This window comes from Macrosteles quadrilineatus, unplaced genomic scaffold, assembly GCF_028750875.1.
Source record: "Macrosteles quadrilineatus isolate MER2022 unplaced genomic scaffold, UCM_ALF_1.0 Scaffold_1__1_contigs__length_201487025, whole genome shotgun sequence".
NCBI classification, from domain to species: domain Eukaryota; kingdom Metazoa; phylum Arthropoda; class Insecta; order Hemiptera; family Cicadellidae; genus Macrosteles; species Macrosteles quadrilineatus.
The window spans coordinates 173992464-174011824 of record NW_026542594.1 but is presented as its reverse complement, the minus strand read 5'-3'; the positions used below and the strand labels follow the sequence as shown (position 1 = coordinate 174011824).

Below are 19361 nucleotides of genomic sequence, written 5' to 3'. Positions count from 1 at the left end.
AACACAAAACTTTTATATTTATCTCTAGACCTTTTTAAAGAACTTAAAACCCCAAATAATTTAGTATATCAAATTGTTTTTGTATGGTGATTGGTTACGGAGAAAATACCAAAAGTTGTTAATTTAAAATTCCCATGTTATTATTATGGGGAATATTGTAAAATGTTTTAGTTGACTTGTTTATGGATATATTTTGATCAAACTTGGCAGATTTATTTATTTTATACTAAGCTATTATCATCTTAATGAAATACACAATTTATTAGTTTCCCTGTAGCTGCAAACCTATGTACTCGTTAAACATAAATGTTAATTTAATAAATTAATTTAAAATCAATCCAGGAAAATGGAAATTCGCTTAGTCGGCAGGTTTGCTGCAGCGGTGATATTTTGTTTTTAAATTGTTTTATATAGCAAATTGTATGTTGCATTCAGTGGTTCACTTGCACATTGATAAATCATATAAATGTGTAAAATAATTATCTAAAGTGTAATTAAAGAGCAGTTAAATAATCGTACCTCGTTCTTAATAAAATAAAAGTTTGCTTTCCTCCAAAAAAAGGTGCGATTAAGAAAGTTTTCGTTTTTGTCTTAACTTAAGTCTTAATAAAGTTGTCTTCGTCTTGCAATGTCTGAACGTCTGTCCTTGACAACGTTCAACATTCATGTCCAACATGAATACATTTGTTAATATCTTAGAAAACGGCTTGAGGTACAATGCACCACTTACCATATTTTAAATTTACACGTACTATACATAGAGGAAGAAACTAAAAAGATGTTTGATGTGATTTGACATTTTTCTTTATTTGAATGGAAGTTAAATATCAATTATAATGGCTGAATAATAAGAAAATAAAATCAAAACTGAGAAATATTATACATACACAACTTATAATATTAACTTGACATACATACATAGATATACATATATAAATATATATTAATATATGCACATATAAATATATCGAATAAACTGTATGCGTAGGATCTAGTTTAGGCATTAGATTCTCATCAATAGATTTAAATTTTTTCACATACAAATTGTTTAGCCCAGTCACATTTGAAGTTAACAAAACCAAAAGAGAAAGCTGCCAAGCAGTGGTAAGAATCATCGTCAGGCTTACCATGCGCCCAATGATATGAAACTTGTTGTCCAGTTGATATCCATACGAAATTCGGATATTGGTCAAATTCATGGCCACCAACCCATACTGAATTTATCTCTGTATATTCTGTAAACATTAAAGATATTATATCCTATTGTGGAAAACAAAATAAATGGTATCTGCAAACCATAAATATCATACAGCATCATCTGACTCATAGGAGGCCGTCCCCCTTAGAAGTTGCTTATGCATTAAAAATTAACAATAACCCCACCGCAGCAAACCTGGAGTCTAAGCGAATTTCAACTTGTTTGATTACATTTTTACTAAAATATTTTCATAAATAAGACACATTTATTCCCAATTTAAATAACATTAGATTTAACGAGTTCTTAGGTTTCATGCTACGGGGAAGGTAAAACGTGTATTTTGACCATAGGTCAATAGTACTGGTATAGGATGAAATAAATAGATTTGCCTAATTTTATCAACATATATCGTTAAACAAGTAAACTACAACAAATTTCATTTTCCCCTTAAGAATAACATGGGAATTTTTAATTACCTTTTTTTTTAATTTTCTCTGTGACTGTTAGGGGTACAACAGCGCTTCAATATACTAAATTATTTATTTTTTAAGCTCTACAAAGAATGAAAGCTTATGGTTTATAAAGAAATTGCAAAATCTTTGTTTTTAGGGTCTATAAAACCCCCTAAACCCCTGTTCCCGATTGTGTTGGTTCGCGAACTCGTTCAAATAAATGTAGGTTTACACGTTTGTACCAAATGTAATCAAAATCGGATTATATTTGCTCGAGTTATCGCGTTAACGGACACACACACACACACACACACACACACACACACACACACACACACACACACACACACACACACACACACATATATATGTATATATGTATGTATGTATGTGCACATATATATGTATATTATATTTGATATTGTTCACGTGTAGGGCTACTGTAATTAATATTGATAAATAATACACCATATCACCCTTTTATTAATTATTTTTAATGACTGATGCATTTTAACACTAAGGACATGGTCACAGTCTTTCACAATTTTATTAAATATCTTATTTAAATTATTTATTTAATAACATTGTGAAAGACTGTGACCATGGCCTTAGAGTTGAAATGCATCAGTCATTAAAAATAATTAAAAAAAGTTTCTATGGTGTATTATTTACTTATATATATAAATATATTTGAACGGATGAGGTTTTTGGCGTCTGGGGACCTCAAAACGAAAAAGTAAATCGGTCCCGGGTCTAGGCCTTACCATGAGACCTACGGTATAGCTTATTCCCTATATGGGAAATTCGTTAAAAACAATAGTGCTGCACTCTGTTGCTAAACGTTGTAGCTTTTTAATGCTATTGAACATCATAGATAGATAGAACCAACTTGTTTAGTTGAAACAGCTATTCATTCCTTTAAAATATGAATACTCATAAGGTTAACATGAAAAACTCCAGAGCCACTGGAGCGGAGCCCGAAAGGATTTTTGAGATAAGAATATGCCTATATGTTAATCGGGATTGTGAGCTATCATCATGCCAAATTTCAGCCTAATCCTACCATTGGAAAAATGCGTGATTGAAACTTAAACAAACAAACACACAAACAAAACACAAACTTTCATATTTATAATATTTGCCCGTCGGCTCACCTGACACACTTTTAGGGTTTTTTTACAGCTATAACCCCGCTAAAGTTGTAACTTCGCTACGGAACTACTCTATCTGAAACAGCCTACATTAGGTTTTTACCAAAAATACTATTCCTGTTCTGTTTCCTTTCACTTAACTTTTAGGGTAATTATACCCTAAAACAAAATTGCCCTAAAGTCCAGCTGGTTTCCTCATTAACCCTTTAAAAAGTATTAGATAACCTATCTTAAAGTAGCATTAACCTTTCTTTTGTGACACTATGTTTTCTGTCTCTGTATTGGCATGCTTCTGATTTGATAGTATTGTTGAATTTTGCCATCCCTTATTTTAAAATTTCTTGGGCTACCAATATTGCATTTAACCATTTTTACCTTAGTTTATGTAGGCAGTTTTGGCTACGTATCTTATTATTTGTTTTTTAAGAGACTGTTTATTTTAGGGAAAGGAGGGAAATGCTTTTACGCACACAGGTAGCAAGCCTGCATTGTGAGACTCCTGAATTTATCAGACTGCTCACTAAAAAAACCCTCTACTCTGTTGGATACAGAACTGGAATTGTTTGTCGTACATTACTTCAACTCAGGCCAACGTGTGACCTAAGCCATCAGGGCTCGCTCTGTTTCTGGCATTAAGATTTTTTATGACCTACACCGCATCCCGGTCAAGGTCGAGCTTCTTGGCACGGAGAATAGCCTTAATGTAATGTGACACACAGGTCCAATTGTCCTCACCCTCCGTCATCATCGGTATGACCGTGGCCACTGACAGCAGTCCTACTAACTGTTGAGCCTCCAGGCGGGGCCTTTCCCAACGCTGGCAGTGGAAAAAAGTATGTTCTATGTCATTGGTAATGCCTGGGCAGTATATGCAATCGGGTGACACGGCTTTGCCCATCCTGAACAGGTTCGACCGGAAAATGCCGTGACCCTTCAAAAAATTGGGTGAGGTTAGTTAGACGTTCACCTCTCCGCACCACCTATTAACCCAGGTTCGGACTTGCTGTATAATTTATCTGGTCTAGCGTCCCCGTGTCTCCTGTTCCCAGCTCTCCTGCCACAGCTGGTAGGTGCGGGTGTGTTCCTCTGTTCGTGCCTGGTCCTCTCCACGTGCTGATAAATTGCCTTTCTCTCCGCCACCAAAAGTTTGACGGGGATGATTCCAGTAACCACCAGGACGACGGGTTCGGACACTGTTCGGTAGGCGGATCCTGACGCTGCACTCGGGCGAGCCGCATCCTATATACCTCCTTATTGAGAGCGTCTGACCACACCTCAGCACCGTACAAGAGTACGGACTAGACCGAAGACATTAACAGCCTTCTACGACTGCACCAAGGCCCTCTGACATTGGCCATCAACCTATTAAGGTCGATTCACACACATCAGTTACGGCACGTCACAGTAAAGTCACTTCAGGCACGTCACAGTTAACAAAAATATTCTTTGATGGATTTTCTATTGCGCTATCTACACTCATCCGTTGCAGTCCCGTCAGTCACTCTGCTGGCATCCGTCAGTCAATTTCAGATTTCTTTCCAACGATACTTTTTGATTGTTCGGACGCCTGACGGAACTGTTTGAGGTTAGAAAATAGTGTTATTGTTATTTAAATGGTTGCGTTTGTATTTTGAGTACTGTTTGTAACAATCAACAAGATGGACAATGATAATTTGATAGAATATAGGTTTATAACTTTAAAATTTTGACTATAAATTACTGTGAATTTTAGAGACGGAAGACTGACTGAAACCAACTGACGGACAATTGACTGATAAATTGCGGATGCAACTGTGACTGGACTGTAACTGGACTGTAACGGAACTGTGACTGGACTGATGTGTGTGAATCGACCTTTAAGAGTAGAAACCACCCTAGCGGCCTTGTCCGCCGTACGGAACATCTGATCCCGCCAGCTAAGCTTGCTGTCCACCATGACCTTAAGGTACCCAAGGTAGGAAAAGATTGCAACACATTATTGCAAAATAAATAAATAGTTTGTTTTGACATGAGAAAAATGTAAACAAAACATCTGATCGGCTGTTATGATCTTATCTTGGTTAAAATCTGTTGGGAATAGGCTGAATGCACAGGTGTGCTATAATTTATCCCTGTATCAACATTTAACGAAATCTATAAATAATGTTTACGAAATATTTTACAACAGTTTGGCTAACTGTAAACCTACTAGGTACTAAAATAAAGTTTTAGAATTAAAAATTTAAATTTTTTTAGGTTACGGCTTTTATTCGGTACGTATTTCGGAAGAACTAGCATTAGCAATAACTCATAAAATGTAATAAAGTCCGTACTTTAAGCACTTACAACATGTTTTAACAGCTTTTTTATTGATTTATGTATTTTTATAACGTAAAATATACTGCTTTGTAATGGAAACTTTGTAATCGTGGTAAAATGGCTACTGCCTAATTTTAAGGTGCCAACATAAGTAAAAAGTCAGTTTTTACTGTTTTAACTTTAAACTGATTTTACTTGAAAACCATCTGAGATAGAAAGGAACTGGGAATACAAAATTTGTAGATAATCTTATCCCACACTGACAATTTTCCCTCATATTTAAGATTGAAGCCTTGGTTCAGCTCATACAGACCAAATTTAAAGTCTTGCATGGTTAAATTTCACCAGAAATAGCCCTAACCCCCCCCCTAAACCCCTCTTAAATTTAGGATTTCCAAAACCCCCTCTTATTGCACAGCAACAGCATACAAGAGATATCCATGCCAAATATGATCATCCTAGGCCTTAAATGTTTTGAGATATATAGTCATACATCTGTCAGTGAGTCGTATTTTCGTTTTATTTACAAAGTGTTTTTTTTCAACTCGCAACCCAAATTAAAGTAACTGTGAGACACATTTTAATGACGAAACAACCATATGTGTTGGTATTCCTGTTTTCTTTACTTCATTTCTGATCAGCTGATATGCGTTGTTAAATTTATTGTAATCAAGACACAAAACTGCGTTTCCCCAATCTCGAAGAGGTAGAATAATAAGTAAATCATAGATTTTATACATAGAAAGGGTTAAATTGAGTTTCCAGGTGTGATTCCAGTACCTAATAAACTACCTATTATTGACGTATAAAATTTTAAGAAAACCGAATCGGAATTAAAGGAAAACTTTAATTTCTAAATTTTAGCGAAAATCAAATCAAGCAAAAGGAAATTCGCTTAGTCTGCTGGTTTGCTGTGACAGGGGTATTTTTGGTTTACAACTGATTCGGTTTCTTTAAATTAGTATTGACATTTCCAAATTTAATAAATAAACTTTTTGGGTCCAGAGGGTGTACATAGTATACGTAGCTATTAAAGAATACATAGTTTACATTTTTCCATATGATATGTATAGGGAGGGGAAGTAAAATTCGTTTCGACAACTGCATGAATAATGTTGTTACTGGCATACTGTCATAATAAGTGCAATGATTGAGTGTGATGAGTTTAATAAGCTACTTACCCCTGAGGGTGTCAACAAAGTCGTTCCATTCATCATTACTTTCGATTGTCGCTAGTTTCATTCCACGATAATTGCAATCCTTAAGGGCGTCCAACCAACTTTTCTGTAACATATAAATGGACTATCATCTATTTACAGGTTGAATCACTTCAAAAAGATTTCTTGTATTTCCCCCCTTAGTACGGGGTTGGCGTATAAGTAAACAATTATTATTGCAGTTATACTCGTGTTTTGGGTTTGCAATGGGGAAGGACACGGTTTAAGGAAATTAGATTCTTTAAATTTACGGTAAGTTTTAGTTAAAAAATCTACCAAAGCAATAACGTTCTTCAAATACACCTAAACAATAGAAAAAAAGTAAATGATCCAACCTATGTATCGTGTATAGCGTCGGGGATTAGTTGTCCGCTTGTCACTGTGTTAACGTCACGAAAACGATTAACCAACGAAACACCCTTGCAATAATAGCGTTTGAATGTTGCACAAATAATTATGTTACCTCTGGGAAGATGACATTACAATACTAGACGAATCCACTCAGTAGTAATTATACAATGTAAAAAAGCTAGTTTTAAATTAACACATAAAAATAGCTTTAGAAGCTACCTTCTTCTTTTTATTTGTTTAAATTTTACGACCAAAATTTTTTTTTATTCTAGTTGTTTACTCTAGACAAAGAGAACGACTTTTCTTCTAAATTCTCTCATACATAGAGTAAAAAGGTTGACGTCTATGGATATATGACATTACTACTTAATTCATACTGGCCTGCGACTCGTGCGTAAACATTTCCTTCGTGTGAAGCTAAGTCCCACTTCGCACACTAGTTACACTAATAACTATTTCCCAAGAGTTTCATTGTATTGGCTAGAGAACTTTGGTATGCAAAATACACAATTTTGCTCCCCCCGCCCCCAAAAAAAACCCTGTCACCTGGGGCAAACGGCCCCCCTGCTCCCATATCTGCGTTGGTCCTGTTTGCAGTCGGTGAACTTAATATACTGACCTCTTCTTCAACACGTATGAAGGTTTTCTTTTCTTGTATTGGCTTTTGTATGACTTCCTTATTGTCTGTTGTTGTTATTGAACCTGCAACAGCTTCACCCATTGTAAATTTAAGTAATTTTCATCTAAAACTACATTCGTGCTTTAAGTTGATCCTTGAAAACTAAACTAATCTGACGCAGGGGTCATTAAAATAAACTGCTATAACTGAACTATCTTTAAAAATTGTAATGGTAAAATCCACAACTAAACAGTTTTAAAAGTCTGTGGTTTTAGAAAGTGCTATGACATAACTGGCTTTTATAAATCTGCGACTATAAGCTATAATATAATATAAAATACTGTAATTTTTTTAATGCTTAATCAAACTTAGAGCCTGCAGCAAGCTCGCCCATTATACACCATGCTTATTATTTTAAAGAAAATGCAGCTTCAGTTTTTCCGTGTTTAAAGTAGATACCCTTAAATTTAAGAAAAACAAATCAAAGAAACAGTAGGTTTTTATAAATTACAAATGCCAAAAAATAACTTATCTTGTAAGGTGAGTGTGGCATGATAAAACTCTTTTACGTTCTTTGCCAGTGAAAATACCTAGGAAATCTGTTCCGTAATCTTGTAGGATGACAAATTAAAAAAATAATTTTACTGGAATTTGGTGGACGATATTAAGTAAACGCTTCAATGATGGCGATCCTTGTAGCTTCAAAGGACACTATTTTTGGGTAATTTCATAGCAATTCTATTATACTCACCATAAGGCACACATTCATTGTAGGCATCTCCTATGAACCCAACTTTACATGAACACACAGGGTAATGGTTCTTGACGTGACATTCTGTGTTGTTGCCACACACTCCGTCTTGACAAGGATCTACACACTTCTGCAGACGACATGAGCGGTCTTCCGGACAATAAGAATTAGTCTGACATTCCGGAATCCCTGCGACACAAGAATATCACAACTATATAGCTGTTGAAACAGTCCAATACATGTTGGATTGATATTCTAGGTCCCCGGTGATGAGATCAGAAAAATACAATACTAGAACTGTTGGAGGAACCGAGCCCACCAAAACTTTTTGTGTTGATTTGCCAGATTCAACGTGAAAACGAACCATCTCTTGACATTTTAAAATTCAATAATGATACATTATTAACTGTAATAAATACATGTAAAAAAAACAGTAATGACAAACTGTTAATGGTAAACAGCGAAACGTAACGCTAAGGTTTTTACAATTAAATGATAAACAAACTATCTACAACAAAAGATAACTAAAATACCTACAGTAATCTTACGGAACTAGTTGAATCACGTTGATGGACACGATAAATAATAAGTGCATCTCAAACTCAAAGAGATCCTGGCAGCAGGTGTGGCCAACCTGGCCTACGCCGACTCTCAATAGTGCTGAGGTTGTCTATCCCTGCATAACATAAGAGGTATTCGCAGGTCTAGAGAGACTGGTGCGAGAGAAGAGCACGACTAAAGTTTCAACCACTGGTGGCGCGAATATACACCGAGTCTAGGGGACGTTGGACCGCCAGGCTCATCCCCAGCACCTGGCAATGGGTGAAACGGCAGCCAGGCGAGGTTAGGTATTTTGTGACCCATTTTTACACAATATACCCTTATAATTAGATTAATTCGTAAATAACAAGGCAAAAATGTAGTTCAGATTCCACTATAAATTATAGGTTCCTTAGTCGACAGCGCAGACCTGCCTATGGAACATGTCGTCCTTAGTCACTAAAAAGACTACAAGATCGTCACACTCATCGCCATTCATACTTGGCTTAAATACCTACCTATGGTCACCATTCCAGTTTAAAAATTCTTTAATATTAGACTAGTCACAATTACTACCGGGCCTTCTTGCACAAAATTAAGCAGACCTCCTGCCCGGACTGACTGTACTGTCCCAGCAAACCAGACACGGCCGAGCAAACCTTCTTTTTCAACAAGTGGTATGTCCACCGAGCTTCTTTAATTGTTGAGTTTGGCCTTGACATTAAAACACCTCACTGATTACTCCCAACAACATCGTCGGAGCTATGCCATGTGGAGAGGGCACCTCCTCGACCAGCCTAAGCCTTCGAGAGAAAAAAAGAAGGAATGTCCTCATGGGATAGTAAAAAAGGCCTTGCCCGAAGTAATGTGCTAAACTGGCAAAGGCTAGTGTCTTGAAAGATGAGATCTTTAGCCAGTATTCCGGGTATATTAAGCCCGTTGGGATCTGGCACTACCAAAAGAATATTTTATCTCTCAGTGTGTGTAAACGCTTTTTAACCTCCTCCACACAGAAAAGATAAACTCACAAAACATTTTTAAGCACAGTCCTACCAATCTAGTATTATATAATATGCCACAACGTTCTTCATCACAATTTTTTTTTTAAGAGGTTGGTGGCCTTGTTTAACCTTGCATTTGTCCGCCCACATAGACTACAGATCTGTGCGTGGAACGTATCCAGCAAAGCAAGGTGAGCCGGTACAGTACAAAGGTGAACTGTACTGATAAAAGTTAGTGGCAGTGACCGGGATCAGAACCCACGACACTACTGCCTTGGGCCCGACGCTACCGAATGAGCCACCGACTCACCAAATTTAAATTTATCAAAGTTTATTTTTGAAGTTAAATTTATCAGGTGAAACATTTTCTTACTCTTGGGACTGCAGCCTATGTCTTGATTATAGAAGAATCCTTTGAGGCAGGCACACACTGGTTGATGGTTGACCACTCTACACACAGTATTAATGCCACAATAGTTCAGACAGGGGTCTACACAATTGTGACCAATACAGCTCTTGTCTGTTGTACACATGGAGTCGTCCGTGCATTCTGCATTTTCTATAAGCATAAACAATATCTTAAAAACATTATATAGAAGTATAATAAAAGAGGATGTTGGTTTGTATATTTTAACAATTGGCGGTAATAAACTCAGACATCTTGGACCAATGGCCACAAAACTTGGTACATACAAGTATAATTTCATGCAGTAGGTTTATAAGCCATAAAAATTTAGGGCTTAGCCTTTGGACCATTTTAAAGAAACCCATGTCAGCGATTTTGAAAGAATTTTATTTTTAAAATAAAAAATAAATAAAACAGTAGTAAAATAAAACAAAAGCTCATTGAAAGTAACATTATAAATTCTCGATCCAAAAATATTCTCCTTAACAAAATAATATTTCACGTTTGGGTAGTAAAATGATTGAAATAAATTAAATAATGATTTTTATTATGATCCTTAGTATCCTGGGAGTTTGTTTTGACATGTGTACATGGTGACACATCAATGAGATAATAACAAAAATCAAATCACTCTCTTTCATTAGTTATGAAATGAGGATAAATAAAACAAAATATGTTTTATAAACGTATTCTAACGTCTTTTTCTAGAGTTTAGTACTTTTTCACCTTCTTTTCTTTGTATTCGATTTACAACCCCGAAGAGCATAAACTTGTACATCTAGTCCCACATACCTGACTTACATTCCGTAAACGGGTCTCCTTCGTAATTGGGCTTACAGAGGCACAAAGTAGCTCCTTCGTGTACCACACATATTGTGTTCAGCCCACACACTTTGTCACAAGGATCTTTGCATTTTTTAGCTATGCATATATTCCCTGAAATACACTCATCGTTCGTGAGACACTCAACCCCTGAAACATAGATATAGAAGATGATTAATTGAACGAAACATTTGATACATTTAATAGCTTTAAGAATTTGTATATTATCATACTTTTATAGTGTATATGGTACGAAAAACATAAAACATTACTCCCTCTGCAGCAAACCTACAAACTGAGAGAACTTATATTTGTCTAATTGGATTTTTACTAAAATACCTCCACAGACAAGACATATTATTTTCCATTGAAATAACATTATATATAGCGAGTGCTTTGTTTTGTTGCTACAGGAAGAATTACATAGGATTTTTAAATATAATTTTTTTTTATCTGTAACCTCTAATTGTACAAGTTTTCAATATACAAAATTGTTTATTTTTAGCGAATTTCCCTATAGGGAAGAAGCTTTCACCATAGGTGGCACGGTATGACCTAGACCCAGGACATATTTAATTCATCATTTTGGTGTTTCCAGAGGCAAAAAATACTATTCGTTTTAATATAAATAAATGTATATACACTGTATCCAGCCTAAGGGGTTCCAATAGCTATTTTTTATATTTTATGCCTGATAACTTCTTAACGGGGGCCCATTTTTTTTCTATTTTAGGTATGTATTTCAATTTTTAAAATGTTCTGTCATTTTCCCAATATGGCCTCCAACTTAGTTTTTTTCTTATGGAGACCCTGTTTTTGACGATTCTTTTAGAAAGTAAATGCAATAAAAAAGTTTTTATTTCCAACATGTTTTCTCTGACTACTTGCTTAGAAGCTACCCGCTGTTACAACTAAGAAACAATTACTTGCAGTGTACATGTAGCTCCTAATCGAGTAAGTTAAGGGCGAAAATGCGAAGAGTAACTAAGTTTTAAAATTGCATCTACATTCTTAAAAAACCATTAAATACATCAAAGATAATTGTTCCATCGTTTCTAAAATGGCCGCCCTTTTTCCAAAATGGCAGCAAATTTGAAAATATGAAAAATTTATATTGGATGGCGGTACATATAGTATACAGGGTGTCCTGAAACTCTCTGGAACCCTTTTGTATATTTGTTCCTTAGGTTAAAACAAAGCAAAACACCACATAAACATGGTTATAAGATGCCTGGTTTTCTATCTGCGTTGCTGTATGTGATTTTCATAAATGTATCCATAACTTTCAAACTCCTTAAGCGATTGAATCGAAGCTTAGTACGTAAAAGATAAGTCCAATGTTTACACAAAGCATCAGATTTATAAATTGTACCAATACAAATTGGTGGCCATTTAAAGTTTTTGCCTTAAATAACTTTAAAATAAGTGATGATACAAAGGGTATCAAGGATAAGCGTTTTTAAGAATTTGTATGACAAATTCAACTGGTTAAGTTGTAAAGATTGGTTACAAAACAAACAAGTTATAAAAGTTTTTGTGAGACCGTGTATATGAACGTAACGATGTTTTAATGTTTTCCCATTGTTGCCACGTTGGTGAGTAGTACAATCATATAAGGAATTTCCCAGGAAAAAATTCCCGAAGATTTTTTCTTAGTGGTTTCTAATGTATTTTTTGGCGCTGAATCCGATTTTAAACTTTGCCACCTCGCCAGAGGTGAGCTAACTTCAGAAATCGCGAAAAACTAATAAAATACTGTACTTGTTTTACTTTTTTGCGTATAACTCACAAACGGAGTATTTTTTTGCAATAACTGTAATTAACTAAATTAAAGTACACTAAATTCCCTACAATATACGTACAATAACTTTATTTCTACGATGTTCCAAACTGACGCTAGAGCGCGCTCAAAATTCATCATTTTCTTTTACCTATTGGAAAACGTAGGAAACACCATTATAAATCCTTGGATTAGTCACCCAACGAACTCTATTTAATGAATATTGATTATTTTATAACTATATGGTACCATTAGGTCACATTTAGTGGTAAACAAAATTTAAGTGATGTTTATAGTCCGTAATCATAGCAATAAATAAATAACAAAACAATTTTCAATTTAAACTAGAGGACCCATGCTGCTCCGCAGCGTTAAAATAAATATAATATCCGAGAAATAATCAAATTTATGACTTTTGATTGAACAATACAATATCTTGATCGCTTAAATAAAAGCCGATATTTTACTAAAAGTTCTTAGACCAAAACATATAGGATTATATAATTATAACTGGTGAAATACATCTTAAATTGATGTATGAATTCGAAAATAATCAAATTATGTTTTTTAGTCGAGTACAGTAGGTAAATATATGCCGATGCTAGATGTGAAATATTTGCGTGCATGGCATCAATTTGTGACCTAAATCATTAAAATCGGTCAGGTAGAAGAGCCAAACGAACTCGATAAAGGGAAACCAAATTTAACTCCAATAAGAAATACATGGGAAGTGATTTCGTTTACGTATACGCCGAGTGTTATTATAGATAAATATATACCGATGCTTGATGGCAAATCTGTGGAGCATACCTTCATATTTACCAGTTTGAGAACTCAATCATGAAAATCGGTTGGGTAGGGGAGCCAAACGAACTCGGCAAAGAGAAACCAAATTTATCTCCCATAAGAAATGCATGGAGAGCAAATTTCGTTTAAGTATAACCTGAGTGCGATTATAGATAAATACATGCCGATGCTTGATGGAAAATCTGTGCGTGCATACCTTTAATTTAAGACCTCAATCATGTTAATCGGTCGGGTAGAAGAGCCAAACGTAGTCGGAAAAGAAAAACCATTTTTTTTTATATATAAGATACCTTTGAAAATTATTATTGTAAATCATTGTGTCAATTATAAATATAGTTTAATATGCTGGGGCTGCAGTATAGATGCCATTTTCTCCATATATGTACATTATATAGATAGTATCTTTATAAAATGTACACACTATATACAGAAAATAGACAGAGATGTTGACTGAAATGCTATAGACGAGCTTCTATTTATTAAATTAACATGTACAACTATAACTTTTATTTTCCTATTTTCTCCTCACTTGTCGTCTTTATTTTCTTGACTGGCTAGGGGTCCTCGGATGTGGGCTGAGCTTTGAGATGGATGTTCTGTAGAAGGACCTGGGATGTTGTCCTCATCCAAGGGAACGTCTTCCACTTCATCATCTACGATGGTTGGTTCGGAGTTGGAGTAGTTCCTCTCACATTTAACACATATTTTTGAGCAAAAGAGCCCTAGGTACTCGTCGGCAGCCGCAGTTACCTTCTTGCATGAGCATGCTACCAGTTTCAAGAGATCATCTGGGGCTGGGCTCCGTAAGGTAGTAATAGGAACAAATGAGTTTGCAGTCTTTCTCCAGCCCCAACCCTCGGGTGACAACTTCTTTCTTGAACTTGGTAAAACACCCTCTGGGAGTGTTGTTCAGCAGCAGCTTCAGTTGGTAGATATTACCATTCATCTTATAAGCTGATATAATACAACTCTTGAATCGCAGCTTATTCAGCTTGTTAGTGATATGGTTACCACCATACAAGGCCACCAAGAGTCTCTCCCCTGCCTCGGTAATTTCATTTGTTGTTGAATTGGGATTAGATAACCGGCAAAGATAGGTATAGAGGTCGTTATGTCTTATAACTGTCTTATGACTCGACGTCCGCTCTATTCCAACAAGGTAAAGTAAAGGCACTAAAGACAGTCAAGAAAATAAAGACGGCAAGTGAGGTGAAAATAGGAAAATAAAAGCTATAGTTGTACATGTTAATTTAATAAATAGAAGCTCGTCTACAGCATTTCAGTCAACATCCCTGTCTATTTTCTGTATATAGTGTGTCCATTTATAATGATACTATCTATATAATGTACATATATGGAGAAAATGTTATCTATACTGCAGCCCCAGCATATTATACTATATTTTTAATCGACCCTATGATTTATAATAATAATTTTCAAATGTATTTAAATTGAAAACTGTTTTCTTATTTTCCTATGCTATGATTACCGACTATAAACTTCACTTACATTTTTTTTATTACTAAATGTGACCTAATGATACCATATAATTATAAAATAATCAATATTCATCAAATAGAGTTCGTTGGGTGTCTAATCCAAGGATTTATAATGGCGTTTCCTACGTTTTCCAATAGGTAAAAGAAAATGATGAATTTTGAGCGCGCTCTAGCGTCAGTTTGGAACATCGTAGAAATAAAGTTATTATACGTATATTGTAGGGAATTTAGTGTACTTTAATTTAGTAAATTACAGTTATTGCAAAAAATACTCCGTTTGTGAGTTATACGCAAAAAAGTAAAACAAGTACAGTATTTTATTAGTTTTTCACGATTTCTGAAGTTAGCTCACCTCTGGGGAGGTGGCAAAGTTTAAAATCGGATTCAGCACCAAAAAATACATAAGAAACCACTGAGAAAAAATCTTCGGGAATTTTTTCCTGAAAATATAATCTTTTTTCCTCATATGCTTGGACTAGAGGTATGGCGCTAAGGACTGTACCATGCGCGGTCTCACAAACATTGTTATATTTTGCTTGTTTATTGACGAATCTTAACTAATTAAGTACCATTGGCCTTAATTGTGCCACAAATGATATCTCAGAAGCCATTAGATTTTGAGAAAACCCATATTGGGGAATATCAATTATTTATGATATTCAAAAATATTAATTTCAAATTTCTTATGGGAACCCCTACATTTTCGACATAGTTCTGACATTATTTAATACATCTTCCATACCTATACTTTATATCAACTCACTGCAATAAATAATTGCTTAATAAATAAATAAACAAAGAAAAGTAAAAAAAAATAACAGATGGTTTGTTTTTAAACAGCTTTTTAGTTAAAATAACATTCATTTGGAAAAATAACTTATCACCCGTAGAAGAAATTTAAAAAAGTAAACAGGCTAAAAAGCTAGTGATGTAATTTTTCTAATATCCGTGATAATTACTTTCCCTCAATGAAAGCTTTTATTTCCTATATCCTTTTATTCAAACTATAATATATTTAGTAGGAATACAATTGATATTTTGCTTACATCAGCGCACCCAAATGTAACAGCACATAAACACACGCTAAACAACGTTTTATATTTTACAATTGGATGGTAAGCCTACTTGCAGTATTCAAGGTCAGTTATAAAATAGTGTTTAAATATATATGTTATGCATCTGTTTATTTTTGCATAAAACCCGTCATAGGTCGTGGTAGCAATTTAAAATTGTTATTCCTGGTAATTCTTCATGTCCTTGTGTGATAGCATCAATTGTAATTAATTGTAATTGTGCATTGTAAAAAGCTGTCCAGATGAATTGGTACATGTAAACATTGTTATTATCCTACTCTATCCTAAAAAAATGTGAGCAGTAAAATGATTTGCATAGGCCTCTCTTTGAAGACTCGTGGGTGGACCCTTGATTTGTACACTGCAATTGTCTCACTCATCTCTACGAATCTTACTTATTTCCTTTAATCAATGGCAAAATAATAGACTAACTAAAATTATCTCTTAGTTCCATCGGATCTTTATATCCATCCAGCTGTTAGTTCAAACAAATTATATTGCACTACAACAAACCCAACATTTTAAAGACTAATCTGAAAAATGTATTAGAACGTCTAGTATTTTCCTATGTATATTGAAATAATCTGTCATTCTCTTACCGAATAACGTATCAATGATTATAGCATTACACATAGTATGAATAAGTCAACCCTATGTAAGTCATTTCATTTTTATCCAAATACTGAATTTGTGTCACAAATGCTGAATGTAAAGCAGGTGTGTTAAGCAAATGGTATAATACCAAAAGATACTCTAGAATGTTAGCGTCGGCTACTGGACTTATCAAAAATTAAAACTTAATTTCTAAAATAAACTGAATTTTTAAACTAAAATTATGGCTTCAACATTCCCTAATTCTACAAATTATCTTTCTATCAACACAAAAATCATGAAATTCCATCAAGTGATTCAGAATCGTGAAATAAAAAAATACCCCCGCCGCAGCAAACCTGCAGACCAAGCGAATTTCCTGCCTGATTGGATTTACACTAAATTGCCTCCTTCAAAATATCACATTTGTTCCCTATTAAAATAGAATTGTTTTAACGAGTACTTAGGTTTACTGAAACAGGGAGGGTAAAATAGTGGTTCCCCCCTTATTTTAGTTACTGAGATAGCTGGGATGGCATAAAATATATCACAGTTTACAATTACTTGGCCTTTTAGTTTGGCTTGTCTAAAGATTTTGTGTTTTGCAGAGATCAGTAACCTATACCAGTCAATTCTGTCAGTGCCTCAATACATTTAACTAACTGACACTTGCATACGTATTACGTAGATTTTAATAAAATTATTAAAACATTTACCTGTGGTGGTGTTGTTTACAGGCTGAGTCCTCGACTTGACTACAAACAACACCAAGAGACACAAACACACAATTCTCGAATCCATCTTGGTCAACTACAGTATACCTCCTGAACTGAAAAGTGTTTGTGTTAAAGTTTTATAGTACTTTGTTCCGCAGATAGCATTGTATCACATTTGACCTTTTGATAATGACTATTAAAATGCTGATTCTTTCTAAAATTGCATCTTATTTACGAGTACGACAAATCTATAGACTAATCTATAGAGATTTTGGATCGTATGTTATGAAGTAGTCTTCCTTTTTACAAACTTAGAACTGTAAATAGAACACTGCGCAGGGTAAAAGTGGTGGTCAATGAGACCATGTGATATAACTAATACACATTATGTCGTTAAGGTTTATAATAAAAAATGATTTAACAAAAAATATATGTTATATTTTATAGCAAACGATTGAAAACATTTATCAAATATTACATGTTTTCCCTAATTACCTATCGGTACTGCTATACTTAATTAAATAGTTTATATTAACCTGGGGTAGTAAGTAAAAAATGGTATTCTAAAAAAATTGATTGTGTAAAGTATTTTAATTTCATAAGAGAGTTTGTGAATGACTAATCAATTTACAGGTATAATAGTAATCAATAGTAAGATACAGTGTATTGTATGATTATTTAGCGATTAAAATTATATATAATCAGTTTAAAAATAAAAATAATGAAATGTGCGAGTCAAATACACGAAACGCACTATCTTTTTGCAAGACATTTATGCAGAAATTATACATAGAAAAATACGTTAACTATGCCTAAACTAGATTGATGCGTTGCCATGTTCTGGCCTAAAGGTTGAAGTTAAGTAATTGTATTGAATTCTAGCTCAGGGCCCCAGCATAACCCTTTGTACATAGATAATGTAAAATATGTTAGTGATAACAAATAAAATTGTACTATGAATATGTAAAAATAAACTATTTATATTCCTAAATGTTCTCAGTAATTTAATAATAATTTATTTTGCAGCATATGTTTTGCGATTGACGCAGAAACAAATTTAACATACGTATATTTAGAATATGTTCCAAAAAGTGTAGACTAAATAATTTCTCTATTCGTATAAGTTGACGTGTTTTTAAATTTACAGAATATAATTAAAATTTATCTAGCAACACTTGAAACATTGTATTAACAATGGCTTATACTGTTGACTCACAGGATGGTAAATAAATGTAAAAGATGGCAATTAATCGATTTCGATTAGACGCTCCAATCATCACGAAATGCGAATGTCCGGAACGTTCCCAATACGCCTGTTGGGTGTGATGATGATTGGTGTGTATCCAAAAATGTAAATTTAAATAAGTAAATACAAATAAAATAAACATTTCATTCATTTAAAATGTATACAGGGTGACATTTAACCAAAAAAGGTTTATATCATGGTAATAAAAAGCTAACTATTTTGTGTACATGGTGATCGGATGTCCCCTATGGTTGGCGGCCCATAAGGAATATGTTGAAAATCTTAAAGGTAAGCATAGGTACATTAAATTAAATGTATTGTTGAACTTAAAACATGCCACATACCGGGCATTAAAAGGACAATCGAGTCAAAATGGCAGCTGTTCAAAGATTCATTGAATTTGCATTTCTATTATACGCTACTCTCTCAGGTTCTGCGCCCGCTAAAAGACGGAATAGAATCATAAACGTAAGCATAGGCCAATATGTACATCAAATTAATGATCTTTATTAGTATATATTAGTTTATTAGTTTATTAGGATATAATTAGGAAAATTTTAACTCAAATGAACAACTTGGTATAATATTGCAAGCTTTTAAAGATTTAAAATGGTTGATTCGATAACTCCCTCAACAGCTGCCATTTTTTACTCGCTTGTTCCGGTTGGCGGTTTGCGGTATTGTTTTTAGATCAACCAGACCTTAAATTTGATGTACATATCAACCTATGCTTACCTTTGAGATTTGCAACTTATTCCTTATGGGCTGTCCTCCATTGGTGACATCTGATCACCATGTACACGAAAAGGTTGGTTATTATTACCAGTATTGATATGTAAAATT

General features: G+C 34.2%; 1 protein-coding gene across 2 annotated transcripts; it reads right to left on the bottom strand.

Annotated features, from left to right (window-relative positions):
- Positions 1 to 350: 350 nt before the first annotated feature.
- On the bottom strand, positions 351 to 17377 carry LOC128990216 (stabilin-2-like). Of its 2 annotated transcripts, none has more exons than XM_054412512.1 (7): positions 17273 to 17377; positions 10777 to 10956; positions 9952 to 10137; positions 8038 to 8226; positions 7287 to 7378; positions 6281 to 6383; positions 351 to 1235 (listed from the first exon to the last, which is right to left on the bottom strand). In XM_054412512.1, exons 1-7 carry the CDS (start codon positions 17355 to 17357, stop codon positions 1024 to 1026), a joined length of 1047 nt encoding a protein of 348 aa, XP_054268487.1. In that variant the 5' UTR covers positions 17358 to 17377; the 3' UTR covers positions 351 to 1023. The 2 variants fall into 2 exon arrangements, with proteins under 2 accessions (XP_054268487.1, XP_054268495.1); XM_054412520.1 differs by having other exon boundaries at positions 7287 to 7369.
- Between the last annotated feature and the right edge of the window lie 1984 nt (positions 17378 to 19361).